This window comes from Dipodomys spectabilis, unplaced genomic scaffold (genome assembly GCF_019054845.1).
Source record: "Dipodomys spectabilis isolate Male_0828 unplaced genomic scaffold, ASM1905484v1 ptg000179l, whole genome shotgun sequence".
Classification (NCBI taxonomy): Eukaryota; Metazoa; Chordata; class Mammalia; order Rodentia; family Heteromyidae; genus Dipodomys; species Dipodomys spectabilis.
The window spans coordinates 6,118,793-6,145,669 of NW_024870856.1; the positions used below are offsets into that span (position 1 = coordinate 6,118,793).

Sequence of the window (26,877 nt, forward strand, 5' to 3'; positions counted from 1 at the left end):
GTCTCAGAAGTAGGCGTGTGCACCACTAGGAGACAGTACCTCTGCTCTGAATGCTGACCTCTATGCTTTCTCACATCTAAGACTCAATTCAGTCAGTCCTCTGGGGCTGTCAGACTGTTCCCGCAGCCCAGGCGCACCTCAGTGAGTTCAGATCGGTCAGCCCTTCCCTCAGACTTCCTGAGCTTGAGGCACAAAAGGGAGCAGGAGAAGAAAAGTGTGTGTTATGGGATGATGGTGATAAGAAGCTATGTGAATGTGACTTCTGACTAGGATGGGATGAAGTTGTTTGTTTTTTTTTTAATCTCATATTTCATGCAGGGCTGGGCTGAGGATGTGGCAGGCATGGCGTATGCCCTACGTTCACTGCCAGAGGGGGCTCCCTGCCTGCCACAGGTGAGAGCCAGCTCTGGGGTGCCTGCCCCCGTGGGGGAGGGGGGTGGAGCGGGCCTGGTGGGGGAGGGCGGGAAGGACTGGTCCCATGAGAACTCTCCCTCCAAATCCAGAAACCGCATTCCGTGAATCTTTTCTTTTTTTTTTTTTCAGATCAAACCCTTACATTTGTCCATTTTTCAGTGGCAAAATTGGGGACACTGTAGAATAATATAACCTAAGTAAACCATGTGTGTATGCTGGAGGAACTGGACCTAGCCTTCATTCTGAACCTGAGTGCTTAACCTGCCTAAATTTTAATATGAAGCATTTGCTGTGTGCAATGTGGTCAGGAACCACAAAATCAAAACACACTGTATCTCTTACTTTACAAATAAGGCTTTGAATTGGGGTCCTGGATATAATACATTCATATATTATTTTTTTGAAAGACTATAAGGTTCGCCCATGGTGGTTATATTTACTTTCTTGTTAGGCAAAGGATATACCCTTCGCCTCTTTGGCAGATGATGGCAGTGCCCAACCACCACCTTCAGAGCTCTTGTATAAAGTCACTTTCTGCAATTGGTGGTACATTTTTACCTCCTCTTAATATCAGTGGAAAACTCTTCTGTCCCAGCTTCCACATCTTAAAGTGCCCCATCCACCCATCCCACCAGGTCTTTCAAACACAAGTACCCATAACACAGTCAGAAGAGAAACGAAGTGTGGTTCATGGATTAACCCTAAAACCTCTATCAAAAAATATTAATAATGTTAAAATGTTTCATGCATGTCTAACATATTCAGCTGTTCTACAACTAGGTCTTGATAATCCAACCATTTTGGCTCCTGCGAGCTGCCGTCCGACAACCCTCCCATATGTTTTGCCCATACAGGTTTCCACCTCTGTTCCTAATGTCCTTTGCCTTCCCTCTTTTGACAGTGGTCAGTATATATCCGAGCCGCTGTCCGAAAGGAAAAAGGCCTGCCTATTCTCGTGGAGCTGCTCCGGATAGATAATGACCGTGTGGTATGTGCAGTGGCCACAGCACTCCGGAACATGGCCTTGGACGTCAGAAATAAGGAACTTATAGGTAAGTTGTCTTCAGTGAAAGCATTTTCTCCTGGGAGAATGTCATTGATTCTGCATGCTGAGCATGAGTGTGTGCAGAAAACAGTGTAGTTATAGGAAAGTGGTGTTGTCCAGCTCTCCTTCAGTCCTAAATCCAGTGCAGTAACTGATCTTTTAGAATTTAGAGAAAAGGAAAGTTTGTTGATAATTCCTATCCTCACAAATTAAAAATAACCACAGTGCCCAGCACTTATTCCTATTGTCCCAGCCTTCTGGATCTTTGTCAAGTTGTTTGTTTGCTTACCAGGTGGTGAACCAAGAACTCCTCTAGGAAGTCTGCTTCTTTCCTTCCTCTCTAGTTCAATTATTTTAGATGAGATCATACCAGATCCTTAGCCCTAATTTCTTAAAAAATTGTCCCAAGAAATACTGAGGATCTTTTGTTAATGAAGTACTGAACAGGTAACGTCTTCTCAGATTCATTCAGCAAATATTTATCCATAGCCAGCTTTGTTCCACTCCTGTTCTGTGTACTGATATTTCCACCAATGAGTGAAACACATAGCTATCCCCTGTGTTTGTGGAGTTTATATTGGAGAGAGCAAAGACCTACAATAAATAATCCCATGATACCTGTTAGAAGGATCTGAGAGGAAAATGGAACTGATAAAGGAGGCTGTAATGAAGAAGTTGGACATTTTTAAGCTGAGGTGAAATTCACATAAGATCAGTCATTCTAAAATGCACAAATTCAATGGCATCTAGTGTATTTCTACTGTCATTTAGTCACCACCTGTCAATTCCAAAACTTTTCACTATTCCAAAGGAATAGACCCTCATATCTACTAACTAATGTGTTTCTGTCCTCCTCCTTCCAGCCTCTGACAGCCAATAAGCTGATTTTTGCCTATGGATCCCCTTCTTTGGGCTTTTGTATATGTATGTGTATGTATGTACGTATATATGTATATATGTACATGTATGACCCATAGAATATGACATTTTGTGATTCACGTAGTATTAAAAGGCCATGACTTTGGGGCTGGGAAGGTGGCTCAGTGGTAGAGTGCTTGTCTTGCATGCATGAGGCCCTAGGTTTGAATCCTCAGCACCACATAAGCAGAAAAAGCCAGAAGTGGGGCTGAGGCTCAAGTGGTAGAACGCTAGCCTTGATCTGAAAAGCTGAGGGACAGCTAGCTCCCAGGCCCAGAGTTCAGGCCCCACAACCGATTTTAAAAAAAGCCATAACTTTATTTTTGTTAGATATTACTAAGTCATAATTGTATGTATTCGTGAGGTGGAATATAATATTATGTATTATAATATATTACAATATTATACAATATGGATATAATATTATAATATATATAATATTATACAATATGGAATGATTAAATTTCTCTAATCAGCCAATCCTTAAATACTGCAAATACCTACCTCTTTTCTGTTGTTGTTGTTGCTTGTTGTTTGGATTGGGGTTTATTTGTGCTAGTACTGGGGCTTGAACTCAGGGCCAGGGCACAGTCCCTTAGTGTTTTTGCTCAGAGGCTAGTGCTCTACCACTTGAGACATAGCTCCACTTTTGGCTTTTTTGCTGGTTAACTGGAGTTAGGAATCTTACAGATTCTTCAGCCTGGGCTGGCTTTGACCTGTGCTTCTCAGACCTCTCCCTCCTGAGTAGCTGGGATTACAGGTGTGAGCACCACCAACACCCACATGTTGTTTGTTTTTGAGGTAGTCTCACTCTGTAGCTCTGTATCACTTGCTTTAAATTTGACATGCTCTCAAATGCTTGGATTATAAACCTGTGCCACCACACCCAGCTCAATGCTTACCACTATTGGCGTGAGAACATTTGAAACTTTATCCTCTTTGCAATTTTGAAATGTAAAATGCAGAATGCTGTGCAATAAATCTCACCTACCTCCTCCCCCTACTGTAAATGTGTGCCCATTTCTCCCAACCCCCATCCCCCAACTGCTGTTAGTCTGCTCTGATTCTGAGAGTTCTTTTGTTTTAGATTTTACATATAAATGAGATGCTACATAATTTGTCCCTTTCTGCCTGGTTCATTTCATAGCATTCCCTCCTCCAGTTCCTTCCATGTTATCACAGATGATGTCATTTCCGTTTGTCAATAGCATGCTATTTTGTACCATGATTGTATCTATCCTTCCTTGATGGACACTTGGGTTGAACCATGTCTGGTCTTCTGTGAATAGTGCTAGGAACATAGGCCTGGTGCACATGTGTTTGCGAAGACTTATTTCAACACTTTGCATCTATGGAGTGGGACTGCTGGATCACACAGGCAATTCTATTCTTAGTCTCTTCATACAGTTTTCCATAATGAGTGCACTGATTTACATTCCCACAGTCAGTGTACAAGCTGTCTGTGTCCCTTTTCTGCATATTGTTGTCAATATTTATCTTCTATCATTGTTATATCAGGCTATTCTGACCAGTGAGATAATATTGTGGTTTGATTTACATTCCTTTAATGATTAGTAATTTGAATTTTTTCATATGCCCATTGGCTATTTATATGTCCTCTTTGAGAAATTATCATATCTTTTAAAACAGGTTAGCTTCTTGTTTCTTTATATATTTTGGACCTAGTGTCAGATCAATGCCTTGAAAATATTTTCTTCTACTCCATAGGTGGCCTCCTTATTCATTTAATTATTTCCCTTGCTGTGCAGAAGCCTTTTTAGTCTGATGTCGCTCCATCTGCCTATTTTTGTCTATTAGTTTTAGAGTCGAATTTAGAAAATCATTTCCACAAAAAATGTTATGTAGCTATTCCTTTACTTTTTCTTCAAGAAGTTATATAGTGTCAGGTTTTATGATTAAGTATTCAATGCATTTGTGTTGGATTTTATATATAGCATGAGATAAGGGTTTCTTTTGGTTCTCCATATTGATATCCATTTTAAGGTTCTGACTTTAAGTGGAAGGCCATGGTAGGAGGGGTTGGGAAGGCAATCCTTGAGCCAAGACTTAACAGGCAATGAAGATGTTGTACACAGGTATTTATGGAGAGGGGAGAGCAGGAGGCAGGGAATCCAGGGAAAGGAGTCAAGGAAACCTCTGCAGATGGCCCCCTGGAATGGGAACTATATGTGAGCCAGTGGACTGGAACCTTCAAGAGGCCTCCTGAGTCTGGAAGATCAAATGATGAGGGCCCCTCTCTGTAGGCAGGAAGACACTTGGGCCCAAGCTGATTGATTCTTGGCGAGGGATTCCTGCACAGAGACCTCCTGTGAAATGGCCTAAGCCCCTACTAACTACTGTCCCCATGGGTAGGCATCTGGAATCCAGGAGCTCATTCCTGTATGGTTGCTAAGCAGGGTACAGAGTCCATAGCCTGACCACGTGCAACAGGTCTCAATATACAGCATCTGGAGCTGAGCAACGGGAAGCTGGCACAACCATGGGGCAAAGGCATAACTCTTCTGCATCTCTAAGGGACAGAGAGAAATTATTGAACAAAGGGACAAGACTCCCTCTGGAGGCAGATGGAAGACCAGGAGGGATACACTGTACCTTTCATGATGCAGGAAGCAGGCATATTTTTTTCCTCCCACTTCACAACATCCCTCAGATCTTCCAGTGAAAACTCAAGTAATTTTCTTGGCTATCAGACTTCAAATCTGTGTCTCATAAATACAATTGCACCATACTTACCATTCATAATAAGGGAGGAAATAAACTTGCAATTTTGATTTGTGAAACTATTTAAACTAAGTCATTAGCTCAGAGGGTCAAACTCCCCTTTCCATATATACTTTTCTTTTCCTCACACAGTCCTATCAAACAGGACAACACGGGGATTTCAATAAAAGCCTATCTTTCCTCTGTAAAAAGGAGGAAAAAAATCAATAGCTAATCACTCTACTGCCTGGATGCTAAGTACTAGGTATTGTGTGTTTGTGTGTTTAATTTCTTTTGGTAGATTAAAATATAACAAACAGTGAGCTATCGATTGGCTTTATAGCTTCTGGGCATCTCTTCTTTCTCCAAAGCCACTTATATAGCACTCTGACTGAGGCAGGAATATTTAGATCTCCACAGTGCCCGTGTTAAATGAAGCCTTTAGTATCCAATGCCACCACACAGGAAATGGAGCCAGTTACTTAGAAACAAGAGTAGAAATACCTAAGCACAGGCTTTACAGAAGCAGTCTTTTTTCTTTTTTTAGTTGAATGAGAAGATCAAGAACTTCATAAAACCTTAGATTTCATTTAGAAGTAATTAAATTTTACTGACACTTGTTTTATTTTATTTTAAAATAAAACAAAAGCTTGAACTCAGGGCTTTTCACACTCACTGCGATTTTCCACTCACAGCTGGTGCTCTACCACCTGAACCATTCCTTGAGTCTGGCTTTTTGCCAGTTAAAGTAGAAATAAGAGTCTCACAGATTTGTCTTTTGGGGCTGGCTTTGAACTGTGATTTTCATATCACAGCCTCCTGAGTAGCTTGAAATGTAAGCATTATAGTTAGAACAATATTGTAATTACATTTACTTTAAATATTGTATCAAGGTAGTGATTTTTGTAGAAAAATGCCATGCCAGACTTCATGCATTAAAAAAAAAAGTATGATTTGGAACCAAGAACAAGGTTAAAGGTAGAGCTCTTAGGCTTTCTAAAGCTCTCCTTGTAAGCTCTAGTGCCCTCATCTGGTCTTGTGGCTTCTGTTTCATCTAATTCCCATGACTTTTGCCATCAGTCTTCCTTGAGCTATCCAAGAACACTACGTTCCCCTTATTCAGGGTCTTCATCCAAGAGAAGTCAGCTGGATACCATTCTTAAAATTCCCCTCACCTACCTTCCCTGCTTGATTTTCTCCACAGTATTGATCAGCATCTACTACAGATAAACCCAGCATAACATAATTCTGAATGCTGGGAAATAACAGAAACAAGCAGCTCTCAGTCAGTCATAGAAAGAACCTTTATTCTCCAGTGTCCTGCATAGCTAAGCTCAGTAATACTCTTTCGGCTGAGTGTAATAAGTGCAGTTTTGACTTGCAATGTTTGCTCCCCTTTTTGCCGGTACTGAGATTAGAACTCAAGATCTCACGCACTGGCTCATCTTTCTTGCTCAGGGTCAGTACTCTACCACTTAAACCATGGCTGATTAGTTGGAAGTATGGTCTCACAGACTTTTCTAAGCCAGATTTGTATGGCTTTGAACTTCAGTCCTCCAGATCTCAGCTTCCTGAGTAGCTAGGATTGACAGAATGACTCACTAGTACCTGCCTGACTTAGAATAGTTTCAACTTAATGATAGTTTGTCAGGATGTAACCCATGATCAGTTGGGGGAGCACCTCTGTACAACTATAGCAATCTTATTTCTCATCCTTTCCCCCAACTGGAATGTAAAGCCACAAGGGCCAGAGCTCTTTTGTGTTTGTTTGCTGGTGCATCTTATATACCCTGAATACTGTGCAATCTGGGATAGGTATGGATGACTCAAATAGGCTTATCCTGTCCAACTATCATCTTAAAACAAACTCCAAGCTGGACACAGTGACACACATTTGTCACCACAGCAATGACAGAAAGCCTAAAATAGGGGGATCAAGATCCAGGCAGGAACTGAGACCCTAACTCAAAAGCAGCCAATAAAAGCAGGGCTGGAGGTGTGACTCAGCAATAGAGTCGCAGTAGGGTTCTTGCTTCACAAGCACAAGGCCTTGAGTTCAAAACTGAGTGCTGCCAAAAACAAGCAAAACACTTCAAGACAACATGGAAGTAGACAGAGATGCTAATGAAAGAGATGTTTTATGTTAATGAATAAAAAATGATTCAGTTTATTTCCTTCTTAAATGCATTACATGCATGCAGACCCTCAGAATTTCAGAACAAATCTAGCTCTTTCCATCTGGTAGCTTTGGGGTTTCAGTTTAAATTCCACATCTCCTTAGATTATCTTTCAGTTAGGGGCTGAGGATGGCTGAGCCTAGGGATGGTTTCTCTTCCGAGGACTCCATTGTCAGGAAAACTCAAAAGACACTATTGAAGAATAGTCACGCTGGCCATTCGGTTTAAAGGAGAAGCATACAGTGGCACTAACTGGAAAAGAGCACACTCAGCCATCCGCTTATCTTCTCTTTTGTGCTGTTTCCATGGTTATGTGTGTGTCTCTGCAAACTGGTGATAAACATGCTATCGATAGATACTGCATTCTTCCTTATGATGGGGCACAGTGGCTGGGATTATTGCACATCCATACATTTCTTTGCAACCTTCAAAAATCTTAATTATCCTTCTGAGTAGGGAAGGATTTTTAAAGACAGCAATAATTATCTAAAATATACTTGGAACTCAAAAAATTAAACCCCCCAACAACAAATCCTCAAAGAAACAACTGCCCAATAAATAAGTGGGTGAAAGACTTAAAGAGAAACTTCTCTGAAGAAGAAAGAAGGATGGCCAATAGACACATGAAGAAATGTTCAACATCCCTAGCCATAAAAGAAATGCAAATCAAAACAACATTGAGATATCACCTCACTCCAGTTAGAACGGCAAAAATCAAGAACTCTAACAGCAACAGATGCTGGAGGGGATGTGGACAGAAAGGAACCTTACTTCATTGTTGGTGGGAATGTAAACTTGTTCAACCACTTTGGAAAGCAGTATGGAGGTTCCTCAAAAGACTTCACATAGAGCTCCCCTATGACCCAGCAATCCCACTTTTGGGCATTTACCCTAATGTTTACAAAAAAGACCACACTAAAGCTACCAGCACAACTATGTTTATTGCAGCATTATTTACCATAGCTAAGATATGGAACCAACCCAGATGCCCCTCAGTAGATGAATGGATCAAGAAAATGTGGTATATATACACAATGGAATTCTATGCCTCCATCAGAAAGAATGACATTGCCCCATTTGTTAGGAAATGGAAAAACTTGGAAAAAATTATATTAAGTGAAGTAAGCCAGGCCCAAAGAAACGTAGGTCCCATGGTTTCCCTTATTTGTAATATCTAGTATATGTATGAGTCAAGCGGAAAAGGTCAGATAATGTGATGTCAGGAAAATGAACCCTTAGATGTGTATTTTAATGTTTTTTTCTTTCATGCATGTGTTTCTAACACATTTATAAGATTATCTCTTTGTTGCTTTGTATGTCCCTCCCCCACAGTATAACCCCTGCTTTCACTATATTTGATGTCAGTATAACTTGTGGAGGAGATGGGGAAAAACCAGTTGTTTAAGGATACAGGTGGACCTGTTGCAACAATGAGAAGTACAAGTTGTCATGTCCAAAACGAGCTCTACAACGTTGGTGGGGGGGGGGGGGAGGAGAAGGATTGGGATTAGGGGGGGAGGGGGGAGGCTGGGAAGGGAGGTGAAGGGTAAACAAAGGAGGAGGCTGCAATGCTTGGTAAGAAATGTACGCATTATCCTGCCCATGTAACTAACTCCTCTGTACAGTATGTTCACAAATAAAATTAAATTAAATTTAAAAAAAAAAAAGACAGCAATAATTAGCTTCAGTGAATAGAGCCAAGAATATTGCATCACTTCTAAAGTTTAGTGAAATACTATCCCTTTCAGCACTTGGACAGTTCCTGTTGGAGCTAGCTAGGAATTTTACCAAATTCCTACCCTTTGATGGAAGCATAGAATTTCATTCTGTCTATATACCACTTTTTTTTTTTGATTCATTTATCCGCTGAGAGGCATCTGGGTTGATTCCATATGTTCACTATGGTCAACATTTCTGCAGTGAACATGATTGTACTGGTGGCTTTGTGTGGTTTGGTCATTTGGATAAGTGCCCAGGAGTGGGATTGCTGACAACAAACCAACGAAGTCCAATGAAACAAAAACTTAAAGCACACGTGAACTCTCCAAGTCATAAGTAGGTCTGGAGCAGAAGTGAGGGTGGAAGTGAGGCAAATGCATGTGCAGGGGGGTCTGGGCAGAGAGAGGGAATGGCCAGCTGTGGGAACTCCGGGGCAGAGAGGAGCTCAGATCTGGGTGGAGCTAAGGACCAAAGGTGGGGACAGTTCTATCTTAATGAGTTTACATACATATAACATTCTTGTGCACAAAGATCTTAAAGTGTGCAAAATGAATACCAGCCTACATTTTCCAGAATTTTTAGTGGCATAATTTATTTTTGCCACTCTTACTAAGACAAACTTTTAAACAAATTACTTCAGTTGGGCAACATTTCCCAGGGCTTGCTTGCTAGCAGGTATATTAGTATATCAAATACCTTTTGTTAGAGAATGCAGGAGTTAAATTCATCCCACTCAGTACCTTTAGTTGGAAGAAGGGAGAGGGTACCTGAAACTAAGCTCAGCCATTTACCTGGCAGCCAGGCAGTTTAGGAAGGCCAAGAGAGAGAGAAAGAAGAGAGCCAGGGAGGAGAGCGAAGAAGAGGAGGGGGCAAATAGGAGAGGAAGAGAGAAAGTTTCACTTGCCCAAGCACTCACAGAAGTGGAGTTTTAAATTTGGGGCCAAATTTGATTGCAAAGAATTTTAGTTGTGTCCTTCCCATGGTAAGTGACCTTTGGAACCAGAGTGTGTGTCTGAACATCTTCAGCAGTGCAGTTTGGTTCCTAAAAAGGGAAATCAACAGGTGATCGAGCCATCTGCCCATCCCTGGTTCCCTTAGCCATAGGAGGCCCTTGATGTGAGATCTGAACACTTGGATCCAAGATTTTCTTTTGGTGGGGTCTAGGTAGCCCACAAAGGCCCAGGTGGCCTTAATATGGTGGAAGCCCCGATCTTCTGTCTACTGGTCACTTATCCAGGAGTAGGAACAAATTACCTAGTGTTGGGCGGGCAGGAGGTAGAGCACTTGGTCAGGAGAAAGTTACCTTGGAGGTCCTCTGGCGATGGTATTGTAGGACCACAGACTAGGTCCTGGGGCACCTAGTCAGACTCCTGTCCAAACTCGAGGGGGGAGCAAATCCACCAGGGAACCTATCCTGGGTTTCAAGCACCAAATATAGGAATCCTTCACAAATATAGGGGACCACACAGCGGCAGGCAGGCACAGGAGAAACATTATTGTAAGATTTAATAGAGGACCCATATCTCCCAGGAGAGGGAACAAATGGAATCCATCCCTATCCAAGTTGCAAGTAGGTCTGGGGTGGATGTGAGGGTGGAAGCGAGGTAAGTGCTGGCCTGGGTGGAGAGAGGGAGTGGCCAGATGTAGGATGGGAACCCTAGAGCAGAGAGGAGCTCAGGTCTGGGTGCAGCTGAGGACCAAAGGTGGGGATAATACTATAAAGGCTGTTTTTTTTAATATAGTTTATCAATAAAGGTAATTTCTTTCCAGACATTGCCTTCCCTCCCTGACCCAACCTCAAAGGGAAACAGGAAATACTGACATTTTCTGGGGATCAGGATGGAGCTATTTCCTACCATAGGTTCATGAAAAGATGGAAGAGAAAGGAGCCCAAATTCTCCTTGTGTGCCTAGCAGTATAAATCCATTATACTAGTGAATTTATGGATAGAGTAAAGGCTGTTTCCTATTTGAGGGTTCATTACTTTGTAAGCAGCAAATTTATTAAATTCCTTCCTACACTCATCCCCAACGAGTATTCAAATCATTCTGTTCATTCTTTCTGGGGAGTGAGAAAGTGAGGAAAGAATAATTCTTCCTAACTTTCTTTTCTTGCCTCAATGTGTATTAATTGAATAAAAGATTTGTATCTACCATTCTAAATGACTGTTTATAGACAAAGATGCTGGAGTATTTAAAGGGCAACATAAAATGGGCTGTATTTAACTAAAATACAACAAAAGAAAAAAAGTAGATATACAATGATCAATGGAAAAAAGAATGTTGTCCACAAAATGTCAGCATACCCTTCTCCCATGCCAGGTCTTTTCTTAGTGAGAAATACATTTTCCTTTGGAGAACTGGATTGGAGGAGCTAGAGAGAAGTCTTCCTTATGTTGGTACAGTCCTGGGTGTTTCCTAGCGCCACAAAGATTCCCCTTCATTTAGCGATCCACGGCTGAATTTTTGACAAGTAAATGTACCTGTGGAATGTTAGGCTTGGAGTTCTTCACTCAACCCCTGAAATGTAAGCTTGGAGTTCTTCACTCAACCCCTGAAATGTATTTTTGCTTAAATCAATCACTTAACAAATATTCTCTGAGGAATAAACAGACATTTCCAGCTGTAACTCTGCATCCGTGAGCAGTCACTCTAAGTGTTCATCAGGAAATCATTCTTCAAGCTTTGTCTAAGTTCTGCAGCCAACAATTGAAACATTTCCTAGCTACATCCTGTGTGTTTGCAATATCATGTTTGGCATGCACTGCAAAACTGGAAATCAGAGGAATGTCAAATCTTAAGAGATTCATATCCATTAACGTGTTTTAGGATTGTCCCATGCCAAAGGGCTATGCGTGTGGCAAAATCTCCCAGGGTGTAGCCTTCATAGTCTCCGAGCAGACTTCACGAACGTCCCTCATTTCCTTGCACCACGAGCACCTCCTTCACCTATGTTCTTGACCTTGACGAATTCTATCTGTCCCCATGGGAAAACATGGCTCCAGAGTAACCTGTAGGCAACTCACGAAAACAGCATTGTATTTTTATTCCTGGGAATGCATAAACTTCACTTTATTAAGTAGATATGAGGAAATTTTAGAAGCACGCCTCCTCTGCTTTTCAAAACATGCTCTTCAGCCCAGGACAGATGTTGTTTTAATTAAAACATGCACAATTTCAATTAGTATTTGAAGAAGAAGCTTGATTTCCTAGTCAAGGTGATTTACCAGAGCACTCTGCACTGGCTTGTTCTCATAACCAGGTTTCACAAGCCAGATTCTAGTAGAAGGTAGGCTCTGTACTTTGGGCAAAGCTTTACATCTTCGGATTGGAGGCCTGGAGAGAGTGCTCATCTCTTAACCCAGAACCTAATCTCACAAATGCTTCCTTCCTTCTTAATTAACTTTGGACACCTATTGGGGAGTATTGGCAGCTGGGTCTGGCAGATAAGAATTCCTTGGAAGAGGAATTGTAAATAAATCAAACAGCCAATAATTATTTGATTAAGTAAGACTTTAATGATGCGTTTGGAAATACTCCATGAGGGGGGGAAAAGCAAAAAGCAATTCAGGACCTCAGTTTGCAAACCTTGAACAACAAAAAGAGAAGGAGAGAGAGTGACAAAGACAGAGTGACAAAGATGCAGAGAGGCCATCTGTAGCTTTATAACTTTATTTTGATTGTTTAAGCATTCATTTTGTGTTTGGTCAAGCCCTTTCAGAAAAAAATGTTTAGAGAAGATGATGCAGGAGAATGAAGTCTCTCCTCAAAAACCCTAATCAAATCTTGGAAATTTAAAAATAGAAAAGAGGATTCCATAGGATAATACATTCTATTCAAAGTGTGGGCTGTCAGCTTCCTCCCCCACTCCCCCCACCCCCCACACAAACCTTCTAATCCATATCAGGAAATTTGTTATTTTTATTTGCTCACTAAGAATACCACAGTTTAAAGTATAGAGGTGAATGCTTCCTGGCTCATGGTTGGTTGTAGTTTTCATCAATTGATCTTGAGAAATGAATTTGAGTAAGACAGGCAGCTATTACTGGATATTCAGATAAAAAGAAAGTCGAAGGCCAGTGACCTAACTCGGTGGCCGTACCATGGAGAATACATAAGGAAGCAGACATTAGAGAAGTGAGCATAGTAGGGCATGACCCATGACCTGTCCTCCAGGCTGGAATTTTAGAGAGGCAGCCATGCAGTGTCATGGTGTCTGCAACCATGACAAGATCCTTGTCTATGAATGGCACCAGCAGCAAGTGCAGAACTGGCTCCTAAACCTATGGGTCTTGAAGAAAAGATTCCTCTTACCCTACCAGATAGGAGTCAAAGGAACATTAAGCAAGTGGAGAGGACAGATAGTAACAGTGAATATGCAGAGAAGAGAGGCAAAGAAGTGAGCAACAGCTTCTGTCCGGAGGCCCTTCACAAAACTTATGTGAAGTTCAGAGATTTTTTTTCTCTCGTCCTCTAGAACGGTCACGAAGGCTTACTGTCTATCTGAAAAGCTGCCTTTTTTTTTTTTTAAGTTTTAACTCAAAGTAAAATTTTCCTGTTTGATTTTGTGGATAATAGTATCTTTAAACAATGTCAGGTCAAATGAACATTTTGAAGAGTGCAATGATTTAAAAACTGGCTTGTTTCCAAGTGCACTGCACATCCTGTCAGTTCCAAACTTTATCTTTCTTGCCCTGAACATGGAATACAGAAGAGGACCAGACACATGTGGACATATGCTAATGGGCAATATACTCATTTTAATTAGGAAATCCGTAATATTGCTACTTCCACACTGATGATGCTCAAGTAGAGCAAAAGATAAAAATCCCTGTGGTCTTCACCTTGAGACTTGAACAGTTCAACTTACTTGTCAGAAAGAAAAGTTATAGCCATGAAATAGAAACCAGTGGTATTAAATTTTTAATTCAATATTAAGTTCACAGACCAATATACTTAATGTCTGTGTGAGTTGAGTCCATTGTGAAAGTGACCTTTTTACTCCAAATTATGTTAGAAGCTCAGTAATTTTAACTCTCAAGTCATTATTAATTTTGCATTTCAAATTCTAATGCAAACCCTAGTTTCCTGCCTGCTCTCATCTTCCAGTAACACATGAATTGTGCACACTACACAGCACTGGAGTCCTGCCTCAAGCCCTTCTAAATCTTCCCACATTCCCATTTCCCATGAACTGGGGCCACCATCCCCTTTGTAAAGAGGTCCAGGATATGAGAAATTGGGGTTTCTGATGTGGATGATTCAAAAATGAACCCTACTGCTTTTTTTATTCAATAAATCTGGGGTTTCCCCTAAAATCCTCCATGTTTCTTAGTGCAGTAGTCATACTTTTCTTCTCATCTCTTTTTTTTTTGAGAAGCGTATGTATTTATTTACTTACTCATTTATTTTTTTTCCTTTTCCTCTATTTTTTTTTAGTGTGAAAATACTGTACAGAGGGGTTACAATTACATGGGCAAGATAATGAGTACATTTCTTTTTTATGTTTTGTTTTTGTTTTTTGTTTTTTTAATTTTATTTATTTTTTTATTGTGAAAATACTGTACAGAGGGGTTACAATTACATAGGCAAGATAATGAGTACATTTCTTTTTTTGTTGTTTTTGTTTTTTGTTTTTTTTTAATTTTTATTTTTATTGTGAAAATACCGTACAGAGGGGTTACAGTTAGATGGGCAAGATAATGAGTACATTTCTTATCAAGCATTGTTGCCTCCTCCTTTGTTTCCCCTTCCCATCCCTTCCCATCTCGCCCCCCCCTTCCCCCAGTTCCCTCCCCCTCCCCCGCCCCCCCCCCCCCCCCCCCCCCCCCCGCCGAAGTTGTTATCGTGTTTGAACCTTCCAGCAGTATTTGATATATCATATATCTTGGTTTCAAAGATACAGATTTGCTAGTTTTCTCCTCTCTTCTCTGCCCTCCCTTCTTATCCTTTCTCTGTCACTCTCTTTTCTTCCCTACATTCCTTTTTGCTCCCTTCCCTTTCCCTCTCCTCTCCTTTCTATTCTCTTTTCTTTACTCATTCAATGCGTCTAAGATGTCACCTCTATTTTACTTCTCGTGCTCTTAATTTCTTCCTGTCAATTCAGAATAATTCTCATCAATGTAGTATAATTTCCCTTCTTCCCGAAGAAAGTCCTTCACTACTCCTATATGATGTAGCTCTTTGAAAATACCCATCCCCCCTGTTATTTTTGTTAAAAAGTATCTATTTTTCTTTCAGCCTTTAAGTTTATCTCTTTTTCTGTGGGATTCTTAGTCGAGAATCTTTCCATTACTGGAAATACAACTTTCTATTGTCTTTTGGTGTCCATAGCTTTTGCTAAGAAGTCACTTGTTCTTGTTGTTGTCCCCTTAAATGTGTGTGTCTATTCTGTCTCTTTAAGATACATGGTCATTGCTTACTTTAGTGTTTCTTCTACCCCATTCTTACTTTTCTCTCTTTCTGGGACTCTAGCTACCTCTGTGTTTCATTGCCCAACACCATCACATAAATCTTAGTGACTCCATTAAAGATTTTTCCATACTGTACTTTAGTTTGGATAACTTCCATTGCTCCATCTTTATAGTCACTAATCCTCTCAAGAATTAGTCCCACTCTTCTGTAAAGGTCATTGTGTAAATCTTTCTTTACAGGTATTTTATTTTCTGACAATAAAATTTCCATTTGGTCCTTGTGGTTTTCATTGTTCTGCGAATTGTGTCCATTTTGATGGATTTCCACACTCAACTAGTTTACCTACAAAGTGCAATTTGTAGGTAAAGTCCTTCCAGCTCTAACACCTGCATTCTTGTGGATCTGCTTATTATGACTATCTGCCCTCTTAAATGTGGTCCTATTTTTGCCTGTTGGCATGTCTTACCATTGTAGGCCAAGTAGTTGGTGTTATAAGGATATAATAGACTAAATTAAATGTTCACTTCCTTCATGTTCTCTATTGGCTTAGAAAGGTGGATGGTTGGAATGTTCAAATAAAGATTTTTAGCTCATTCTTGGCATTATTTAAATTAAATCTAGTTTCAACTTCAGTTAAATTTAGTTTACTACTGAGTTCAGCAGTTTTAAATATAGGATCAGTATTTAATGTATGGTTGTGCTTGAAAACTAAAGGCCTACGGATTCCAAAGATGTCTCTGTACCAAACCCCAGCTTAGCTACACGTTTCTGAACCTTAGGAGATCTCCCCATCCCCAATCTCTTGCCTTCTCTCTTTCTTTCTATATGATGAAATTCAGCTGTGAGCTCTTCTGGGTCAGTGCATCAGTAACATTTTTTTCAAGCTTTAAATATTGCTGGTCCCACCATCTTTATCTATCCTCACAGCCTTCTATATAACTAGACACTGTCCACTCTACCCTTGATGACACCATTCTCAATTGAATTCTATTTCAGCTATCTCCTCTATGCTAGTTTCTCCTTCTCTTCCTTCCCTATCATCTCTGTATCCATTTTCTAAGAGAATTCCAGGCTCTATTCACTCACCAAGGACTGTAATTATTACCCTTTATTATTATTTTTATTTGAAAATGTTAAAAAAAAAAAAAAGAAAGGTTACAGTCATATAAGCCAGGGCAAAAAGTACATTTCCCTTTAGACAATGTCACACCTTCCCTTGCTCTCTCCAGCTTTCCTTCCCCATTCTGCCATTCTATCCACAGGTTATATAGTTCATTTTCTTTTTTTATGTTTTTATTGTAAAAAAATACTGTACAGAGGGTTTACAGTTACATGAATAAGGTAATGAATACATTTCCTATCAAACATTGTTACCTCCTCCCTTGTTTTTCCCCTACCATCCCTTACCTCCCCAACTCCTCCCTCCCAGCCCCTCAGACCAACAAAGTTGAACAGTTCATTTTCAACATAGTTCTTGTATATCTTATTGTTACAATGTGTCAACCTGTATCCTTATTTAAGCATTTTGTTATTTCCCTTCTCCTTCCCAAATCAGAAAAATGTATATACAAGATGCAGGGCACCTGAATCAAATACAGTGAAAACAGGGATTATACCATGGGGGAAAAACATACAAAAGAAAGAAAAAAATCACATACTACATTATGAATACGTTAAAAACAATAGCAAAAAAAACCCACTTGTGTCCCTATCCTGGGGTTCATTTCCATTAACATCATCTTATATGTTCATAAGTACATAGCTTTTGACCTTTTCTGCTTGTCCTAGACATATACTATTTATTGCAAATTAAGGGAAGCCATGGGACCTGTGTTTCTTTGGGCCTGGCTTACTTCACTTAATATAATTTTTTCCAAGTCTTTCCATTTCCTAACAAATAGGGCAATGCCATTCTTTCTGATGGAGGCATAGAATTCCATATATGTGTGTGTGTGTTCATATATACATATGTATATATAATTTTCTTAAAGACTTAAAGAGAAATTGCTCTGAAAAGGAAATAAGAATGGCCAATAAACACATGAAGAAAGGCTTAACTTCTCTAGCCAGAAAAGAAATGCAAATCAAAACAACATTGAGATTCCACCTACCCCAGTTAGAATAGCCATAATCAAGAAATCTAATAACAGTAGATGCTGGCATCAATGTGGCCAAAAGGGAACCCTACTGCATTGTTGGTGGGAGTGTAAATTTGTTCAACCACTTTGGAAAGCAGTATGGAGGTTCCTCAAAAGACTCCACATAGAGCTCCCCTATGACCCAGCAATCCCACTTTTGGGCATTTACCCAAACCGTCATAAAGACTATACTAAAGCTATCAGCACAACTATCTTTAATGCAGCATTATTTACCATAGCTAAGATATGGAACCAACCCAGATGCCCCTCAGTAGATGAACTGATCAAGAAAATGGTATAGTTTTCAATGTGGTGTCCAGTGAGTACCATTTTGCATTTGTTTGCCCTTTATCTTTCCATTTCTGTGCCTTCCTTTACATTTCCAAAAACATAGACAAACAAGACAAAAAGAAAAGAAAACCAACAAAAAGAAAAATCCTCTTATCCATTTCCTGGAGTTTATCTTGATAAATATTATTTTGTATGATCAGATGCACATAGACATTGTGACTTTCAGTTCCTCTCCTAAGAGTGTCCTCCTTTGCCCTAATTTTTTCCCTTTTTGAACTGTCACTTTTTTTTTTGTCGGTCATGGGCCTGAACCCCTGGCCTGGGCGCTGTCCCTCAGCTCTTCAGCTCAAAGCTAGCACTCTACCACTTGAGCCTCAGTCCCACTTCCAGCTTTTTCTGCTTATGTGGTGCTGAGGAATCAAACCCAGGGCCTCATGCATTCAAGGTAAGCACTCTACCACTGAGCCACCTTCCCAGCCCCTAACTGTCACTTTTATCTCTGTGGACTGTATATTTAGCACTTGAAGACTGATCAGTCCATGTGATTCAGTTGTGCTGAGGTCATCTCCTCAGCAAAGTTAGTAACTCTCTAAGAAAAGGAAGAATATCATTCTTTTTTTTTAACCTTTTAGACTTCATTAAGAGTTGTGACTCTACCTGGCATTGTGCAATATGATGATGATGGCACATGTTGCAGGAGCTCTGCTCGAACATAAGCTCAAAGTGAACATGCACAGTAACTTGCTCTTATTCTACTACAGCCCCCACACATGGCCCTTTTGGAATCCAAGAGATACTTGCTAAATATTGTGTGGATACATTATAAGATGAAATCATAATATTGTGAGTTCACAAGCCAAGTTTTTAATTGTCATCTGTAGATTTTTTCTAATTTTTTAAATCAGTTTGCAATTATGACCTCGCACAGCTTATTTTACAATTGCTACCTGCTGATCTTTACCCTCCTGCCTTACCTTGAACACACCACTGCCACCCACCCCTAAAAATAGATCTGCTGCCTAATTTTTATTATGCAAACCAGGGCAGACTAACTGTGCTTTTTGTAGAACATGTTTCTTAACCTTGGTTGTACCTTGGAATCACCTGAGTTCATCCCCAGAGATGCTTAGATATTAGGACTTATTTTAAGACTCCCAAAGGGCTTCTAAAATATTCAAGGTTGAGAACTACTGATTTAGAGTCTGTAAAAACCCATCATGGATTTAAAACAGCCTACTCATCTTGTAGAAACTGTCTTCTTCCAATTTTGGATCTTTTTTAATGATTGAAGTTTAAATTTAAGTATTTTTCTCTGAGACATTTGTTGGATTGGAAAAGACAAACTTTTTTGTAGAATGAGAACTTCTTTGTACAATTACTTAAAGATAACAAAAAATTAAAAAATAATTTGACAAAAAAGCTGAGATCACATGTATGTAGAATTTTATATAAACTTCAAAATAACAAGATTTCATTTCTTTGAAAAAAAGACAAACTTTTCTCTCCAGAAATTTAAATGATCCAAACTACCTTAATTATTGTATGTAATTGATAATTTGTCCAAACGAACTGACAGCATTACTACTAATACCGAAAGTCCAAACATTAATTTGTTGCATATATAAAGTAAGCATATCAAGTGGGCATTATCCTCATTTTAGTGTAATTTTTCATGACACATACCTAGAGAAAGATATCATGAGCCTCTTCACGTTAGCAAAGGATTATGACTTTACCTTTCCACTTAATAAAAGTTCTGTGTGTTCAAAGATCCATTTAATCAAGAGGCCAGGCTAAAAGTGCTTTTTGAAAATATTAAGTGCAAAGGTGTCACTGACAATAGTTTGCAAAGATGGAAAGGTGGCAGGAAACATCTGAATCCTTCCATGCATCCCATTCAGGAGTTCACAGGTGACAGCATGGCAGCCTGCATGGCTGGGCTAATCCTGAATCCCTTCCCCCTTCCGCCTCCCCCCAGCTCCAGTCTTAGCTCATCCCTGGAATGAAACTGTCATCCTTCACAGAGCATCCAGGTATTTCCTCTGATATTTTGACTTATGGCTCCTTTGAAGTTGTGTCTTGAATGTGGTTAAAGAAGGGAAGGGTGCTCTCAGAGTTCCAGTGAGCAAGGAAAAGAGAAGAAAGGTAACCAAAAAAGTAATCTGTATGTGTATTTTGAGATATAACCCTGCCTCCACTATTTTCCAAAGCTGCTTACCTTACCTATCTGTGAGCTACTTTATGTAATCAAAGCTTCCCATCACTTCTGCAGCGCAGTGGTCCCTGCTATATGGAGAAGATTGGTACCAGGACCCCATAGATACTACAATTTGTGGTCGCTCCAGTGCCTCCAGGAAACCAATGAAGCATTCACATATAATCTCTATACATCCTTGTAAAACTTCAAATCCTGTCAGGATTACTTATCATAACTAATACTATGCAAATGCTATGTGCTTAATTATTCTATTGTATTGTTTAGGTGATAATGATAGGAAACGAAAGGCCTACATGACTAGATTGCTTGCCTAGCAGACATGAGTCCTGAGTTCAAACTCCAGTAATACCAAAACATGAAAACGCCTGGAGAACACATCTTCTTATATTCAGTACAAATGTAGTATTTTTCCTAATATTTGCAGTTCTTGGTTCTGAATCTGTGCATGTAGATCTCAAAAATATAAATGGGCAGATGTTTACTATTCTCCCTTATGTCTTATACCTGAATGGTTTGCTCTGGTATACAAAAGAGATGGATGCATGTATTTTGTGAGTGAGTTGCCTTTCAACCTTTGAGGCTATTTCATCTTGTCCTCTCTCCCATCTCCTGATATAAGGGCATATGTTGTATTCAAGACATCTTGGGGGTTTGGTGTGGAGGCTGACTCAGACACTGAAAGAAACTAATTAGTTTAATTAGCTAATTAGACCTTGCTTTTTTAGAAGGTTAAGAGACTGTTAAATTAAAGGACAGAACCAGATGCCAGTGGTTCACGCCTGTAGTCCTAGATACTGAGGAAGCTAAATTCTGAGAGTCATAGCTCAAAGCCAGCTTGGGGAGGAACGTCTGTGAGATTCTTATGTCCAATTAGCCACCAAAAAGCTGGAAGTGGAGCTGTGGCTCAAGTGGTAAAGTGCTTGCCTTGAGCAAAAAAGCTCATAGACAATGCCCAGGCCCATAGTTCAAGCCCCAGGACTGATGTGTTTCATATACTCGTGCGTGCGTGTGTGTGTGCGCGCGTGCACGCATGAACACGCACACACACACACACACACACACACACACACAATGAGAGACATTCAGGAAACCCAGAATAATTCTGCTTTCTCACTGATTTTTACTGTCAGTCAAGGATAAGCGAGAAGAGGTAATCTATTTTAAAACAAGACGGGTAGGTGTTAGCATGCTCTCTATCTCAGGTCCTCAGTCCCTCCCCCCAAAGCAGTTGATCTAGCCAGGCCTAACCACAACTGGCCTTCAGCCCTGGCTGTTCCTCCCACTTCACTTCCTGCAACCAACCACATGGTATCCTTAGCCCCCAGAGAATGCTGCCTAACTGTAATGTTACAATCAGAAAACCCCGCCACTAGTTCCCTGACTATAAAATTGCCTCTGAACAAAGGATGGACACCATTTCTCCATCTCCTGTGAGAGAAGTGTCCTTGTCAGCCCCTGCTGACAATAAAATCCTTCTGCTGTACGTGACTGTGTATCTACGTGGTTTTCTGGGCTGGCGCTTTCAGTAGGTGGTGAACATTGGCAGAGACATTTGTTGGATGAAGAAAGAGAAAGGTGTTTCTAAAGCATGTTCATTGGGAAAAATAGAAGTATTCTGTATTCTGTTAGCTAAAGGATGAGAATTGGTGGGAAACATTTGAATTACAAAAGCAGAGGAGTTCCTCTAGGTCAATATTTTAATTATAGGTATGTGATTCTACTCCTCTGGATTGGATTGTAACAATTTCTGAGTGGCAATCCACAAGTGTGGCGTATTGGGCAATTAAGTCCAATTTGTAACAAAGCTCTTCTTAAATGCACAAGTGACCTCCTTGGTATAACGGTAATTTCCAACTCAGTAATTAGACCCAATAAGAAAGAACAGAGGAAATCAGCATTTGTCTTCTTTCTACTTTGGCTTCAGGCAATACCTCTAGCCACTCTGCTTTTCATTTTCCCCTATGGATCTAAAAGTCACCTTAGTGAGTGCCATACTGAGACCCTGGCTGGAAGGGGACGGATGCTTGAAGAGCAATCTGCACATCAGAGATAGCAACAGTGACAGCCATAATGCTTCCTCCTACTGGTTAATCTGAACTACCCAGGACCCTTGAAGGAAATCGAGGGACCTGCTTGAACTGAATGCAGAAAAACAAATCACTAACTAGACTACCAAGACAGTCAGTCATTTGCTAGAAATCATGACATTTCCTTGAATAGCCTGCTGAATTATCAGGAATTGATCCTCTGCATTTCTGTTTTGCTTTGGTAAGACAGAGAATGATAGTTTTCTGCTGACAGAGGTAGGCAGACAGTCTTTGGATAGAGGATTCATTCTCCCAGAGAATAGATGAACAATGTCAGATCCCCAGGATTGCATAGTAGGGGAGAAAAGTGAGCAGGTGTGGGAGATGCACTTGTCTAACTAGCACACAGCTCATGATGACATCTCTCTCTTCTCATCCTGCTCTGCTCACCACAGGTGATGCGGTAAGCTTGTGTGTATTCTGAATCTTCAGGTTCAGAGGTTTTCACACTCTACATTTGTTATCTAGTCTCTGCTCAGTTTCTTGTAAACTCAAAAGCTATGACATTCCTTGCTTTCAACACAAAAAAGAGGCTCTTCTTTCATAAGAAGAGCCACATTACAGGGCTGAAGTGTTTGGGTAACTTCACTTGGAAGAAGGAAGTAGACAAAATGGAGGAAAACACAGCCAGGCCTTCTTGAAATGCCTGCTGAGGAATTCCATTTCTCCTCCCCACCTTGTTTCTTCTAGTTCTGAGAAAATTTTGCACTGTTGTTGGTGTCTCTTGGATCTGTATCCCTTTCCTGGGAGAAATATTCACATTCTTACACAGTATGGCCTGACTTACATAGGTAGATTGGGACATATATCAGTTTACTGATACAATCAGTGATTGTGAATTATGAGAGCAGAGAACTCCAATTTGCCTTGATTAACTTTCTAAAGACTGTTACAACACTATTAAATACACACACACACTTTGCATTTTAAATTTTAATCTTTCCCAAGAGTATAGTTTCCTGTGTGGCACTTTAAAAATAAAACTGTCATGACACTTTTTTTTAACTATATGCAAGCAATCAGCAGGACCCTGCAGGTTTGCATATCTGTCCTCTTCTTTGATGATATGTGAGCAGCTTTTTAATATTAGAAGTCTCCGTCAGTCCTTTTGCCTCTTTAACACATGACCTTTTCACATTCTCCATAAGTCTTATTCTGATTAATGTATCTTATGCGCTAAAGGGTTTTCATAATCTTTTTTTCCCTGCAAAATACACACAAATTCATTGTTTGATCCTTCTCACAGCAGCAGGTTTTAGGTTAAAATTTGTCTTATGGATGAAGTTCTCACTTAACAGATATTAGCAGAACAAAATTGACCAGGATAACCTGCATGTCATCAATCTTGATTAAAAATATTAAATACACAAAGTAAAATTGTATTAGAAATGCTTCCTTTAGACAGATGAGCCTTCTTTTATGAATCAATTTATATATTCAAAAAATGAAAATTACCTCCTGCTTGAATAAACAAAGGTTAGATTCATTCTGTTCTCATTTTTTGTATAGATTTATATACTGATAAACATGCAGGAGTCTACGGTGAAAAGAATACAGGCTTTTCCTTACAACAATGCCACTTGATTCTTTGAACTTCTCTTACAATAACTATCCAAAGTTCCATTGGGATCAGTAATCAGAAGTTATTTATAATCATCTATTAACTTACGACTTGATTTAGGCTCCCTTCACGTTTGTGGAAAGTAAAGAATTAGAAAGTACGTTATTGGGAAGGAAGACAAATGGTCCATCCTCAGTGGTGTTTCCTTAGCAACCAATGGGCCTTCTGCAGTAGGCTATTTACATCTCAGGAGCAGGATAGAGACTGGCTTTGTTCTGTCATGTAGGGAAAGGGAAAGCAGGAAATAGCAAACACAAAATGTTTTCCTGCAGATCGTCTTGCTGTTATCCATGCAGAGGAAAGCTGAAGATCAGGAGTAGGTTCTGTACGTCTTTAAGTCATGGACACCCCTGACAAGCTTCCCAGGGTACACAGGCTCCATTTGGAGACCACTGGCTTAGGGCAACCTGACCTTGACAGGTCAGTTATGTCCTTGAGGTTTTTCCTACAGAGCCCTGACTTTTCAAAAGCCATGTCCGCATGTGCCATCTATGGGCTGCAGATCTCCAGGGGGGAGCTCACCACAAAAGAGAGCAGCCACCTACGTGTAGGTGCGATTTAAGGATTACACTGGGTGCTAATTAAGACTAGAGTATGCATTTTATACCAGATCATAATTTCTTATTTACACATGAAAGATCATTGTTAGGACAATGAGCATAGTATTTAAAATTTCCCAGGGATCAATTCAATATAAAGAAGTCTGGCTTTCAGGTTGGAAGTACCACAAATCAGTTCTTATATCAGGAAAGTCTAGCACTGTTGCTTAATACAGTTGCCAAGATACTATAATAAGAATAGGTTGAATGTTTCAAGGGTTTGATAACACATCTTCTCATCTAAATTATGGAATTCATTTAATTCTTTATTCACTCACTCACCTCATTCACTTACTTCCCTCATTCATTTATTCACTTAGTTAATATTTATTGATGCATTCTGTGTGCCACTTATAATACAACCTCAAAATCACAATACAACCTCAAAATCTCCATTCCATAGAGGTTATAGTCTAGAGGTGAAGGAATGCTCAAAGCAAAGAAACGATGTTTACCTTCTTCTTTCAAACATGAAATAAGAGAAGATAATACAGTGTGACAAAGGGAAGAGAACTTTGACTGCAGTCATCAAGGAAAGAGAAGGGCTCTAAGCAGTAGTCAGGAGGAATCTTAAGCCATCCTGGAGAGAGCTTTCTGGGCAAACAAACAACAAGGAGGAATAAATCCCAGCACAGAACTTGCATGCATCAAACATAGGGACATAGTCAACTTTGGTACAACAAGGAACCTGGGATGCTGAAAATGAGAAGGAAGATGTTTAAGCCCAGTTAAGAATTCTGATTTTTCTGCTCTGTAGGTTATGTCTCATGTGCAGAATCTAGACCAGAGTTTGAGAAATGAACCAGTAGGACAAAGGAAGACAAAAGAGAGGGTGTTGGCAGAGGGGGAGGGTAAGATGACTATGATAGAAATACTTTCTATGTACATAAGAAAACAAAATAGTGAAACCTATTAAAATTGATTGGAATGGGTTCAAGACAGAGCAGTAGATGGAGTGGATTCAATCAAATAACATTATGTGCATGCATGGAAATATCATCATGAAGCCCTTGTGCACAATTAATGCATGCTAATAAAAAAAGAAAAATGAAATGCATTGGACAAAATTCCAGAATTATAAAAGAATTGTGATTTTCCTCTGAGCATTTTGGCTAGAGACCATGGCTAGACTGACACGAAGCTCTTCTCTGGCTGCCGGCTTGACACTAGCATCTAGGGAGGAAGGATTCAGGAAGGAAGGAGGGAACCCATGAGGCTGGATTTCTGAACATAGGAAAAAGGGGTTGGACAGAGACAGTAGCAGAGGATGGAGGAGGCAGAACTTTTGAGAGTCAGACTAGTAGGACATACTTGATACATGAACAAAGCTTGGTACATAGGAAAAGGGTAAAGGAGGGTAGGAGTTGGTAGAAGCAGAAGTTGTAGACTGAAAGTTTGAAATAACTATTAGACATGAAAGGGTAAACCAAATAGAAAACCAAACATATTAATGTAGCACTCAGGACTGAGATATTAAACATCATTGAAAAAGGAAAAGATAAAGTCATGGGCCAATTAGCTAAATTCTCTAGATACCAAAAAAAAATCTATAAGAAACTTCATCTTAAAATAAAATGCCTAGGCATATGTAGACAAGCATTTCATGACTCATTAACCAAAGACAGGTTTCTTACATAATTTCTTCTTCTTTTTTACCTTACGGGTAAAAAAGAAGAGAGAATGATTCTTTGAGAAAAATCTGAGGGCAGATGCTATTGCACCATTTTAAGATGGACTCTAGGTTTTATTGTGAAGTATTTTGTTTAAGGACAGCATTTAGTCATGAGTCTGTGCATGTGCAGAAGTGACAGCACCCTGGCTTGTTATTCATCCCTGGAGAAAAGATGGAGATAGCAATGGCCAGTCAACTGAGACTAATGAGAAGTCTGGATTTCCATCCATTCATCTTGACTATTTGTTGAACATATTTTCTTTCATTTTTATATTTCAGACTCATTTTTCTGGATGGTAACATTTTACTTATAATATTCATCTATCAAGCAACATGTGTGAGTGTGTGTATGTGTGCCCATGCATGAATGTGTGTGTGGGGTGGGGGGTGGGGTAGAGTCATCCTTCTGTTGTTTCAGGGACTTGCATCCCTGTAAACCTGGTCACACTGTCTTGATGAGTTTTCCCAGCGGCAGAAAGTATTTTAGTAACCCATACATGAATGACCAGGTTATTTTATTTGTAGAGTATATTATAATGAGAATAAAGGGAGATGCTTTCTGCTGGTACCTCTGTAAATGCAGCAGGGGTTGTGACCTCCCCTCCACAGACCCCCTATGAAATGCATGGCTGTGAACTTCGCTTCCATTTTTCAGCTTTGTGCAGGCCTTGGCAGGAGACTCTGTCAGCCATTTAGAAGTGTGAATAGCCTGCAGAGAGGCAAAGACATCTAGAAGACATAAATCTAATTGATAGAGAACCATCAGAGACAACCTGGTCATCAAGCTTGCCTTATTTTCTATGGAAAAACTGTATTTGAATCCTTCTGTCTTTATCAATTCCAG

General features: G+C 39.9%; 1 protein-coding gene across 1 annotated transcript in view; it reads left to right on the forward strand.

Annotated features, from left to right (window-relative positions):
• Nucleotides 1–26,877, forward strand: part of Ctnnd2 (catenin delta 2) — a 788,751-nt gene that overhangs the window by 688,623 nt on the left and 73,251 nt on the right. The window contains exons 16-17 of the mRNA XM_042695245.1: nt 319–393; nt 1,316–1,466. Of these exons, the coding sequence (XP_042551179.1) occupies nt 319–393; nt 1,316–1,466 (226 nt within the window). The remainder of the gene's footprint in view (nt 1–318; nt 394–1,315; nt 1,467–26,877) is intronic.